Genomic DNA, 12,043 nt, shown 5'->3' with positions numbered 1-12,043 from the left:
AGTTTACTGTACTCGTCCCAACATTAGGTTAAACGTTTAACATGTGGTTGTAAAACTACTACACTAGTACTTATTAATATTAATAGTAGTGGAGATATCATAACGTCCGGTACAGATAGCTTACATACAGGTTTATTGGCGAGTTACTATGTACTAACATACTCGGAAGGATTCCAACAACACCATTTCGAGTTTAACTACTTGTTTGTTTCGTCGTCACGTGAATCCTACATTTAACGTTACGTTAATCGTCGACATTTGATTAAAACACAGTTTAAAACGTTGAGGTTTATTTCGAAATGTATTTTAAATATCATGTCAAAACAATAAAAACATACATGATGTGGGGATGAAACAAACATTCATTCATTCCTCTTTCCCCACGAGGTCATGGAGTCTGCATTGTCCTTGGTCACTGGGCATCCATATGTGGCAGTGCTTCTACTCTTCGCTGCAGTACTTGCATCCAGCGCATCGGTGCGCAACTCAGTGTTTGTCGGGACGACCTACGTGACGTTAACGATGTGGTACCAGTACCGTCAAGTGACGAAAGGCCGGCGGGAGTCCACGGCGACAGCTCCGCCCCCAACGATGTCAACCTCTGGCGACACAGGGTCCGCTCCGCCGTTGGATGAGTTAGCTATCGACCCCGTCAAGTCAACTCGACGATCAAAGCCGCGATCATGGGCCGATTGACGGCGCGCATGACAGTCTACGGATGCGAACTTTTGAACTGAGTGTCCGTATCTCATTGAGCCAATATGTAGTACATGACAAGATGCAGCCAGCACTTTTTAACATTGGCCCTTCATTTACGTTATATTTCAATGCAAGTATGGTCATTCAATCTGGCGCGCCCTCTACGCCATAGTTAGAGCTGTCGCTAGAAGTGCGATAATCGCAACTGCAGTAGTCGTGACTGTCAGCGCTCCACTGCGGACCGAGGTAGTTTTCGGAGTCGCCGTGGTCACTGCTCCAGTAGTAGACGGTGCCGCCGCCATCGTAGCGGTGATGTTAGACGTCATGTTCGTTGGGTTTGGAGGGCAGTGGTGACAGCGTTATGATCCCCTTCGCTGTTCCCGCCGTAGCCCGTGATCACAGGTGACGACAGACCATTTCCAGTGCCTTGATCGCCGTTGCCCATACCGACTCCAGATTGACCTCCTCCAAGCATCGAGTTGTCCCCCCCCATCCCGACGTTCTGGCCGCCAATTTGGTTAGGCGGTGGCATCCCCCCAAAGTTGTTTTGCATGTCAACTTGGTTGGATAGTTGGTTACTTTGATCTGTGGCGCCACCGAGGGGGGCTTGAGGGACTTGTCTGAGGGCAGGAGGTGATTGAGCATTAGAGCCAGGGATGGGGTTGGCGGCAGGGGGGGTCGGACTGATTGAGCCAGGGAGGGTGTTGGCAGGAGTGGGGGCTGGGGCGTCTCGGTTGATGGGGTTGTTTCGAGCGGACGGGTTCACGGGGAAGAATGCTTGCAAGTCAAATGTCATCCAAAGTCAGCCAATTAGATTTAAATCTCCCATTTGAACTGACCAATCACGGCTTATGTTGGGGGGACGCTGCGATTGGCGAATATAGTTTCGTTTTCGTTTGGATTTCTACGCTTACAAATTTAAATAATTCTTTCGAGTACTACTGTGCGCCAGTCCCACGCAGTTCTCTGTAACTGTTAGCTACAGGGAACGACGGAATGCAACGCCTACTTTGTCTTCGAATCCTACGTGAATTGTATCATTTGATTGGATTGCTAACTTCGATGTACGTTTCGTTTTGAGCCAATCAGTGTGCAATACTGAAATTTTTATTCACACTACCTGAGGTCAATTCATTTTATTACAGGTAATTAAATTGTGTAGTGTGATTCACATCGCAATGGCTCCAAACACCAACAACATGGGATGTAAAGAACAAGGTAATCGGTTTACAAAGGTGTCCCACAGTGAAATATATGAACGGGTGGATGATTCCAGACAAAGCGTAAGCGTTAGAGCAGACAAAGCGTAAGACTTTTACTTAGTTCAATGGTTAAGGGCGACGGCATCAAAACGATAGAGGAAGGGGCCCGGGTTCAATTCCCGGGCAGTGTCAAACTTTTTCCAATAATTTTCACATTAATCGTAATCCAATACAAAAAGGAATATAACTAAATTAATTTAAGTGGGAATTTTTATAACGCTGAAATTTTTTGGCCTGAGGGAGAGCTTCTCAAAACTGCGGCGGATCTCTTGGCTCGACACGAGGTCCCACGCTGCAATCGACCGCTTCACATGCCATGCACTTTTCACGCGCGGTAAGTGAAAATGGATCATCATCGCCAACGATGATGTCTTCGAGCAGCCACAAGTTGCGGAGGTTGCGCTTAAACGGCGCCATCACTCCTACATCCAAGGGTTGACACACGGACGTCGCATTCGGCGGCAACGCACACAGGTGAGCCCCAAGCTCTTCGTACATGATGTTGTATGACTCACCCGACACATGTGACTCGAAGTTGTCCAGCAATACGACTGACGGCTCCTCGATCGCTTCTCCAAGTACATCCCGGAGGTACGTGGCCCAGACTCGGTTGTCCATCCAGGCACGCTCCTGAACCGCATAGTGATGGCCGGATGGAAACGTGGCCAGCTCGCCGCTTTCGATGCGAACGCCGGGCACCCCCTTCATGATAAAGAGGATGGGCAGTTTCGTGCCGTCAGCTCGCACCGTGAGGACCGCGGTCATGCGAAGCGAATGCTTCTCACCGCTGGAGATTTTCGAGCTTCCGCCTCTCACGGCCCAAATGTAGCGCGGAGGCATGTCGTAATAGATGCCCGTTTCGTCGACGTTGTAGACGCAGTCCTTGCCGTAGGCAATGTACTCGCGCTAGAACTCCGCGGCAAATTCGCTCTTCACATCAGCAAGATCAGCTTGCTTGACCTTGTTCTTGGTAGGATAAGCCGTGGCGATCACAGAATCGCTGCAGTAGGCGGAGGAGAGAATCGTACGACGTCCGCTGCTGCTTGGTGGCGAGGTAGTTGTCAACCACTCGCGCTGGTTGGCCTTGATCCATAGGATGAGGTGTGTGGTCGTGAGGGCGCGCTCGTTGTCCCGAACGTGGTTAATGAACTCGATGAGTCCTGGCGGGTCGGGAAAGACCTCGTATCTTCCACCAGGTTTAAGTTTCATGTTTTTCAAGTTACCGTCGTACGCTAGGATCTCGTGTCTTTGGCGTACTAGAATTTGTGCGGATGCAATCCTCTATATAACGGAAAAAACATGGAGCGTTTTATATCACCTCTATCTTACGGCTAGTTGCCATCTTGGCCATCATCACTCAATAATGATGCTGGCAGGAGTCCCTCGGTAAGTGACACTTCCAACGCATACAAAGGCGAGGATTGTATGCCTACAGTCGGATTGGAGCTTAGTAATTGGATTCTCGCCCAGCACCAATGAAGCGATACCATCCTACTTCCTCTGTTAGCTATTACTGTCACCATAAGGTTTCCAAGTGACCCCAAAATTCATCTTTTGTCCAAATTTAATACAGAATATCATGAAAAAAAGAGAATAAAAAACTACAGGTATTGTCCATTGACCACCAATCACCAAAGTGAAGTTTTGGTGGTCATAATCGACATCGTGCAAACACCACCAGATAAAATTAAATAAATTAAAAAAAAATGAATAAAACTAGGTAACCTGAGGCACTTTTAAAGTACCCGTCGACACGCGAATTGTCTGCGGCGCGCAAGCGTGAAGTAACTACCGCTCTTCGAAACAGCATGTGTTTGGGGAAGCTGCCGCGCGGCACAATCAAAGCGATTGCAGCGTAATTCGAGTTGGACCAGAAAACCGAACGCACACTTTGGACCCGTTCCAAGACAGGCAACACAGCGACACTCAAGCTCGCCAGAATTCGACTTTTTTGGGATATGGGACGTGGTCCACCTGGACGAAACGTGGTTCAATGCCGACAAGGACAGCCGGAAGACGTACCTTGTCGATGGAGAAGATGTTGGAAACCGCGCCTGCAAGTCCAAGCGCATTATTGCGAAGGTCATGTTTCTTTGCGCTATTGCTCGCCCGCGAGAAGAGGACGACTTTGACGGCAAGATTGGGATGTGGCCGTTAGTCACTCAAGTCCCAGCCGCTCGGAACTCACGCAATCGGCCAGCGGGACAATGGTCACAACACTGATCAATGTTGACTCCGCCACGTACCGAGATTACGTTGTCAACAAGGTGATTCCGGCAATCAAGGCGAACTTCCGAAGTTTGAACAAGCGCGTCGTGCTGCAACACGACAACGCTACGCTTCACCGATCCATCGACAATGCCACCCTTGTTCAAGTTTCCACCGACGGGTGGACTTTCGTTGTTCGCTGCCAACCCCCCAACAGTCCTGACCTCAACGTGCTTGACCTTGGCTTCTTTGCCTCTATCCAGACTCTACAGTACAAGACTGTGAGTCGCACCGTTGATGAGGTGATAGCGTCAACAATGATCACATTCGAAACTCTCGAGAGCGAGAAGTTGGCCAATGTTTTCCTGACCCTGCAGGGTGTCATGCGACTTGTACTGGAGCACCGTGGTGGTAACCACTTCAAGCTACCCCATTTGAAGAAAGATGCCTTGAGACGTACCGGTAATCTTCCTACTAATCTGTCCTGTCCTGTGTCGCTTCTCTTCGAGGCAAACAGCTACCACGTCCAAACGTCGGGTCTATGATATTTGAAGGGACATTTTAACCAATGAAATACATTTGTTTCCTCTTCGTCCAATAATATTAAAATGGGGTCAGTAATACCATAAAAGTCGATTTTCCAATGGTGACAGTAATAGCTAACAGAGGAAGTACCCACTTGCAGCATCATTGTACAGTACAGATAATCTGGTTTCGGGGTTTTGGCAGCGAGGTCGATGAAAGACTTCACGTCATTCTCGTGCCGGGACAAAGTAACGTTACTGAGGTCCTTCCAGAGTATGTGAGGACACCGTGTTCAGAGCGACGTCCTTCTACCACAAATGATATACTCATGAGACTCTAATGCGATTCATCTCGTCATCCCAGGCTGTCGTCATGGATGGATGATCAAACAAAACACAAGCGCATCCGGTTATGAGGACACCGTGTTCAGAGCGACGTCCTTCTACCACAAATGATATACTCATGAGACTCTAATGCGATTCACCTCGCCATCCCAGGCTGTCGCCATGGATGGATGATCAAACAAAACAAGCGCGTTGACGATCCACCTCCAGCTTCTGGTGCTCCACATGACGGGTAAACTCCAATTGCTCCTTCATTAATTAGTATGCGCGAGCGTTAATGTCGCCACATTCGTCGAGCTTCTCGGACGCAGCCGATCGCTTCCTGGCAGAACTCCGCGCCTTTTTGTCGTCCTGCGTCTCATCGTCGTCGCCCGATGATGCGTTGTAGAGGGTTTCGCTCGTCACCAGCGGGGTTATCGAGGCCCAGTCGCGCATGACGTCGTCAAGAGTGTAGTAGTACGGACACATTCGTTTTACCTCCTTTTGAATGCTATCTTCACCTTCAACACCCTGACCAGTGTTCGCTAACCAATCACACGCACTGCGTCTTTCGTTGTCCTGTGTGTGTTTTCTTTGCGATGAATCCTGTGCGTTGAAAGCTTCGCAACAACCTCCGATGCGAGGGACGCTTTAGTGGACCCGTAGTGTTTGTCTCCACCTTTACAGCCGAGGTAGTTTGTTTCGACTGACATCCAAGCTATTACCACGTCAATACTGGACTTGCCGTCCCCCACATCATCTTTGGTCCACAGGATTCGTTTCGATGTGGTCTTTTCGTGGATCCATTCGATGGTGTCGCTACTAGTATTGGCTTGCGAATCAGTGTACTTGCCTTTTCGTGGTGGCATGGCGTCTCGTGAATATCCGATGTGAGCTGCAACTCCAGTTTCAAGCAACAACGAGGACGTTCATCGATTTAACCAATCACAACCTGGATCCCTTCAAATTGCATCTTTTCGAGGACGAACGTGTATCCTGTCAAAATGGTTACTTGCCGACTTGTCGAGTGTTTCTGGCAAGTTACTCTAACATCGACAAGTAGATTTTTTTTATTTTAACCAATCGGAGTTAACGTTTCAACTTGTTGCCAAGCACTTGTAACTCTGACACCCACTATTCAGAAAGAAGCGTCGATGTGAACGGGCCGATGGCGCACACGACGGCGCCGCATATCAAAAGCACAAACCACAAGCCTAGGCAACCCAACAGCTTGTATGTCCATGAACGTCACATCACATCCAAACAGTTATCAATCAACCTTCGTGTTCATTTCTAGGCCCACGACGATCAACACACTGTCAGGTACCACCTCCACATTACAAGTACGCATGTGCAATCATCCTATAAACATGGAGTTGGCTTACATATAAATTTACGTATAGGTCATAAATGCCCCCCTAGAGTTATCTTGTATGAATCCAGAGCTTGCACCACCACCAAAAAGTTTGGCGCCCTCAGAACTGACTTGTTCTTTCATCGTTCGGTATGTTGGTAATTATATAATGTATGCGTTGCTGAATGTGTTGTTGTACTGTGTATTGCGCACTACAGTGAAGTTGGAAAAAACTCGCAGCATATGGTTTGAATAATACTATTCTTCTGAGGAGACCAGACTCTTGCTAAACTTATATGCAAAAACACACACCAATACTTGATTGGAAGAAAATATTTTAAACATTAAAATGCCCTCTAATTGGTTGCTTGTTGAAACACCCGCATTTAAAATTTGAAATGCGCACGACGATCCTCCCACAGCGAGTCCAGAGGCGGTACACAATCGAGGCAAGACTCCAGCTCTTCATTGCATTCGGATCCAGTGGCATGAATCCAACTGACTTCTGCTACTCCGAAGGGATCCCCAGGTCCACCTGGCAGACATGGTGGAAGAAGCGGGATCTGTACCTCAACGCAACCCGAAACAAGAAGCGTCCGACGCTTGGTGGGCAAGGTCGACCATCGTCGATCCTGTTTGGTTCGGAACTCCTGGCGTTCATGCAAGCGGTGAGGCATGAAAGCCACTTTCTCACCACCGCTCACTTGGTTACATGGATCAAGAAACACCAGCACGAATGGCTTGAAGGATACATGTCAACCAAGACATCGGACATTCACGCTTACCATGCCCTGCTTGGACTGTGCCAACGATTTGCACATCGACACGGATTCAGCCAACGGATACCATGCTTCTCGAAGCTCAAGCTGTTGGAGCTGGAACAAGTCCGATCGACCTTTGCGGCGTCGTTTTGGGTCAAACATGACGCGCAACCCCTACGAGATATTGTGAATGTAGATGAGACGGCTGTGTTTTATGACATGCCTCCACGACGAACTTGGTGTGCGGTTGGCGAGGACTCCAACGTTGAGGCGTCCGAGAAGCACTCAGATCGTCTTACAGCAGTCATGTCGATTTATGCTGACGGTATGAAAGACTGATCATTTTGCTCATCTGATGGTCTGTTTTAGGGACGAAACTTCCAATACTTTTCATCCTGCGGGGAACTCCTGGTGGATCCATCGAAATCGACGAGCTACCAACGTTTCCAGAAGGCCACGTCTATGCTGTTCAAGAGAAGGCTTGGATGGATGAAAGCGTGTGGGTGTTCTACCTACAAGAGCTGTTGAAGTTCGAGCTGATTGGTCCGTCTGTGATTCTTGTCGACAACCTAGCATCGCACGTATCTGCGATGTCGTACAAAACAGTGGGGTTGTTTGGCTTCTTGGAGCCGCTGCCACCGAATGCAACCAGTCATTGTCAACCATTGGATGTTGGTGTGATGGGACCATTGAAAGCGAAACTGCGCTCCAAATGGTTGTTGGAAACGCCGGTGGTGACGGCGTCGGAAAAGCGCCTGAAAATGGTTGAACGAACCATCGCCGCTTGGGATTCAATCAGTGCCTCGACGGTCAGAAGCTCGTTTGAAAAGGCCCTCCCTCGCATTTTTGAATTGTAATACATTTGAAACTCATCCGTTTGTACTGTTGTATTTTTAATGACTTGTCGGGGCATTTGTCGGACACTGTTAGTACTCCTAGAAATGATTAGTAATACTAAATTTAGTGATTGTGAGATAATTTACTGCCTATTTTATACTTCGTTGCGCCAACCAGAGCAACCAAAATATGACGTCATTGCTTCAATCATGTCACCAACAAAAAAATAAAGGTCTAGTGTCAGATTCGATCTGTATACAAACTCATATATGAGCCAAAAACATCTGGTGCGAATATTTCTCAACTTCACTAATATAAGGTACTAGTATAAGGGCTTCTGTTCGTGTTAAAGCGGGTTGGTGTGTTGTGCAACGCTTAATGATTCATTGCATGCAGTTGGATGTACATGCACAATTAATTTATGTATTTGTATGCCAAGTGCATTTCGGACTTGAACAGTGGTTAGCGTTAGCTAAGCACTGGCGATGCAACATAACCAAAACACAAGTGGTTTAGGGGCACGCATTATATGTAAACAAAAGGGATTTCGGGGTTCCGGGGTTACAAGGGTACGGGCAAAAGCATACCGCGACGAAGCTGGAAATGGAAAGGAGCATGGTAACGTAGGCGACATGTGGACAATTACACGCATATATTCCCCGGATAATTATCCGTTTGCATCAGTTTCTTACGTCGACAGTTGAGCTGCCGACAGTTGACTGTGAAGAGATTCTGTTTCTGCGTGATAGAATCTCTCACTTGGGCCTAAGCCATTAAGAACTCGTAAAAGGAGGAAAGTACAACTACTACCTCCAGACGAAAATAGATCTAACATTTGACAAAAATTGATGAAATTTCTGCAATTTCTCAAATGTTAAAAATCTGAAACTAGATGTGCGAAGAGCTCAATCTACTGCATCCAATTGGCTAGAATCTGAAAAAAAAGAGTTGAATCCAAACGAACACGGTTATTGAAAAAATAATACTCAAAGCAAGATAAAAAGAACGGACAAAGAAAAAATTATCCGAAAAACAGAATGTTGGTGTCTTTTGAGCGGCAAATCACGGCGTGCATCGCTGATTTCGAATGAAAGAGCTTACCTCCGATCAACGCCGCGCTGTCGTCGACCACCTGCTACTTCGTGTAGTACAGGCTCCATGCAAGCTTCGCCATGGCGCCATAAAGGAGGTGGCTCAGATCTTTGGTCGCACCAGACAGACCATTGCCGAGATCTGGAAGCGTGCCAACGTTTCCATCAGTGTAGACGGCCAATCTGCGCAACAGATTATCTGCCACGACATCGCTTCTCAAAAGAAGGGGCACGTTGGTCGTAAACTGAAGTACACGGACCTTCCGGCTCGAATCCGCCCGCGCGATACCACGACAACGGCGGACGACTCTCCAGCGGATCGCGCATGCGATCGGCCTACCCTCGAGCACACTCAAAGACTACTATAAACGCGGTTTCATGGTAAAGTATAATTCGCACATAAAACCTAAGCTAACGGACGTGAACAAAGTGGCCCGGGTAAACTGGGTCATGAAATTTGTCTGACCCAGCAACAACTTCCGTTTTGCTGACATGTACGACTACGTCCACGTCGATGAAAAGTAGTTCCACGCGACGAAGATCAAATCAAAAATGTACCTGCTCCCCGGCGAAGTCCCTCCCCATCGCTCAACTCAGAGCAAAAGCTTCATAACCAAGGTAATGTTTTTGTCGGCTGTGGCCCGCCCACGATGGGACGACGCCAAGGCCGAGTGGTTTGACGGCAAAATTGGGACCTGGCACTTCACGCACGTCGTTCCGGCTGCTCCTTCGTCACGAAATCGTCCCGCCGGCACGCTCGAACTCAGGCCTAAAAACGTGACGCGTCCTGTCTACATGAAGATGTTGATCGAGAACCTCATACCAGCAATCAAGGACAAATGGCCAGCAAACAGTACCCGTAGCATCGTGATCCAACAAGACAACGCTCGCCCACATGTCCCGACGTGGGACGAGTCGGTTGTGGCGGCGTGCACGTCCGACGGTTGGTCCATGCGCGTGGAGTGCCAGTCCCCAACTCGCCGGACATGAATGTCCTTGACCTCGGCTTCTTTCGCACCATTCAGTCCCTACAGCAAAACCATCATTCAAACACGTACGAGGAAATCGTTGCTGCCACGAACCAAGCATGGCACGACGTGGACCCATGGTAGCTGGAGCGGAATTTCTTGACGCTTCAGTGCTGCCTCCGCGAGGTCATCATGGGCGGCGGCGGCAACTCCTACAAAGTGCCCCACATGAAGAAGGAGGCACTCAAGAAGTCAGGTCGCCTACCTGAGACCATCCACTGCGACCGCGATGTGTTCGACACGGGGTGTGCTTTGCTAAACGAGCAAGACCTTGAGAAGGTCATGCAGGACCTTGCGGTCCAAACGGCTACCGATTTGGAGATGAGCGACATCTTCTCTACCATGGAATCGATTGGGATCAACGCACCAGGAAGACGAAGAAGGAGTGTAGGCTTGATTGCAAAAATCACATGAATATGAGTTTGAGTATCCAATAATTAAATAAAAAAGTTGTTATTTAATTATCTAGGCTTTAGTAAATTTCAGGACATTTAATTATTATATTTCTTGGGGATGTAATATGTCAGGTCTATTTCCGTCCTTCCACGTTTTTCAAAAGTAAGGTCTATTCCCGTCTGGAGGTAGTATATATTACTAATATATATTCGACATTGAATTAAACAAGAAGTACACCCATCACAGTGCACAATACTGACTTGATTGGTTTATCTCAGGTGATAGATTTTATCACCTGGACAAAAAGTGATTAAAAATACTCCATTTCTGATCACAGCATCGCGTAACTTGAAGTTCTGGGTGATAGAATATCTCACCTTGACGAAACCATACTATAAGCAAGCCTACTCTTATGTATACTTACTTTGGTTTGTTGACCGGTGAATATACTATTAATACTATCTCCCCCCTTAAACGAAACGGGGTAAACTTGATAATTTTTCAAAATTTTTATATTATCCAGGAAGGTGAAGACTTTTTCCACGCGACGCAGAGCGGTAAGGCGATGGGCTGTGATCAGGATGCCAGACGCTCTATGGAGCAAAGGACTGTGCGAAAAGGTAAGACGTATCCCATGAAAGAACAACAACCAGCAAGAGGACTATCTTGGATGCAATGATTATTGTCCATTCCCAATCGATATTTGTATGCCAAGTCAAATGTACCGGTACAACAAGTATGCATACTGTAATTGTCGAAACAAGCTCACCATATTTGGTTGGTCTGTTGTTATGTCATTTGTGAATGACGAAACAAGTTGCCGAGGTTCGTACTCGACACGAATCAAACAATCGACCAGCACCACCATGACCACACTACCGCCGCCACCGCCCGACGGCAGGGGTCAAGCCCGGAAGAACACCAACGCCCTCGCGGCTGCCACGCATCATCTAGGCCGAGACGAAGCCGAGAGACGCACGGTCGCGTTCGGTGTCCTCGACTCCACTTACAAGCACGACTGGACAATCGGCAACCAAATGATCTCCGATTTGCTGCACGATGGGCTGTCGCATAACCAAATCCATCATCTTTTGCGAGTGGGCGCGACACGCATTCGACGCATCGCCGCGGAGATGGCATCGTCAACTCAACCTTCCGCTCCATCGAACAACGAGGAGTCGGCCAACACGGTCGTCGACGAGGATAGCGGTAGCAGCGGCTCCGACCCCAACTACATTCCTACACGCAAGGCCAAACGTACAGCACCACGACCTATCGCCGCGACCATCGCCGATCTGCGAGACCAAGTACGGGAACTTGAAACCCAGTTGACCGCTATGAAACACAAAGTCAAGTCCACCCAAACCAACTCCACCACTAGCCCCGTATCTTGGTAGGACGTTGCACGAGTAATGCAAGTGCTTAGTCGGGACATAGCAGACCACCAGCGGTGGTGACTCCATCAAACGAAAGCTTCCCAGAGACTCATGTCCGTGCTGCATGCAGTGGCGTCGACGTACTTTGTTCAGTTGTATGTACTACTACTATACTACTCCATC

General features: G+C 48.2%; 6 protein-coding genes across 6 annotated transcripts; 3 read left to right on the top strand and 3 right to left on the bottom strand.

Annotated features, from left to right (window-relative positions):
* The first annotated feature begins 368 nt into the window (after positions 1 to 368).
* H257_13040 (hypothetical protein) lies at positions 369 to 1,460 on the top strand. Its single transcript, XM_009840457.1, has one exon. It carries the CDS (start codon positions 391 to 393, stop codon positions 694 to 696), a length of 306 nt encoding a protein of 101 aa, XP_009838759.1. The 5' UTR covers positions 369 to 390; the 3' UTR covers positions 697 to 1,460.
* Positions 941 to 1,495, bottom strand: H257_13039 (hypothetical protein; the record flags this gene model as incomplete). Its single annotated transcript, XM_009840456.1, has 1 exon — positions 941 to 1,495. One exon carries the CDS (start codon positions 1,493 to 1,495, stop codon positions 1,022 to 1,024), a length of 474 nt encoding a protein of 157 aa, XP_009838758.1. The 3' UTR covers positions 941 to 1,021.
* A 2,274-nt stretch (positions 1,496 to 3,769) lies between these two features.
* H257_13038 (hypothetical protein) lies at positions 3,770 to 4,714 on the top strand (the record flags this gene model as incomplete). Its single annotated transcript, XM_009840455.1, has 3 exons — positions 3,770 to 3,816; positions 3,869 to 4,048; positions 4,120 to 4,714. 3 exons carry the CDS (start codon positions 3,770 to 3,772, stop codon positions 4,712 to 4,714), a joined length of 822 nt encoding a protein of 273 aa, XP_009838757.1.
* Positions 4,715 to 5,296: 582 nt separating this feature from the next.
* Positions 5,297 to 5,886, bottom strand: H257_13037 (hypothetical protein; the record flags this gene model as incomplete). Its single annotated transcript, XM_009840454.1, has 2 exons — positions 5,297 to 5,562; positions 5,754 to 5,886. The coding sequence occupies 2 exons, from the start codon at positions 5,884 to 5,886 to the stop codon at positions 5,297 to 5,299; spliced, it is 399 nt and encodes a 132-aa protein (XP_009838756.1).
* Positions 5,887 to 9,104: 3,218 nt separating this feature from the next.
* H257_13036 (hypothetical protein) lies at positions 9,105 to 9,387 on the bottom strand (the record flags this gene model as incomplete). Its single annotated transcript, XM_009840453.1, has 2 exons — positions 9,105 to 9,259; positions 9,321 to 9,387. 2 exons carry the CDS (start codon positions 9,385 to 9,387, stop codon positions 9,105 to 9,107), a joined length of 222 nt encoding a protein of 73 aa, XP_009838755.1.
* Positions 9,388 to 9,612: 225 nt separating this feature from the next.
* Positions 9,613 to 12,037, top strand: H257_13035 (hypothetical protein; the record flags this gene model as incomplete). Its single annotated transcript, XM_009840452.1, has 4 exons — positions 9,613 to 10,017; positions 10,173 to 10,475; positions 11,008 to 11,104; positions 11,310 to 12,037. The coding sequence occupies 4 exons, from the start codon at positions 9,613 to 9,615 to the stop codon at positions 11,879 to 11,881; spliced, it is 1,377 nt and encodes a 458-aa protein (XP_009838754.1). The 3' UTR covers positions 11,882 to 12,037.
* Positions 12,038 to 12,043: the final 6 nt, after the last annotated feature.

The sequence above is a fragment of the Aphanomyces astaci genome, assembly GCF_000520075.1.
Source record: "Aphanomyces astaci strain APO3 unplaced genomic scaffold supercont1.44, whole genome shotgun sequence".
NCBI classification, from domain to species: domain Eukaryota; phylum Oomycota; class Saprolegniomycetes; order Saprolegniales; family Verrucalvaceae; genus Aphanomyces; species Aphanomyces astaci.
Note: the sequence above shows the minus strand (reverse complement) of the source record. Positions and strands in the feature narration are given on the sequence as shown.

What these genes read in the sequence shown, in the direction of transcription:
- H257_13040 (XM_009840457.1), top strand. Translation starts at nt 391, where the DNA reads ATGGAGTCTGCATTGTCCTTGGTCACTGGGCATCCATATGTGGCAGTG.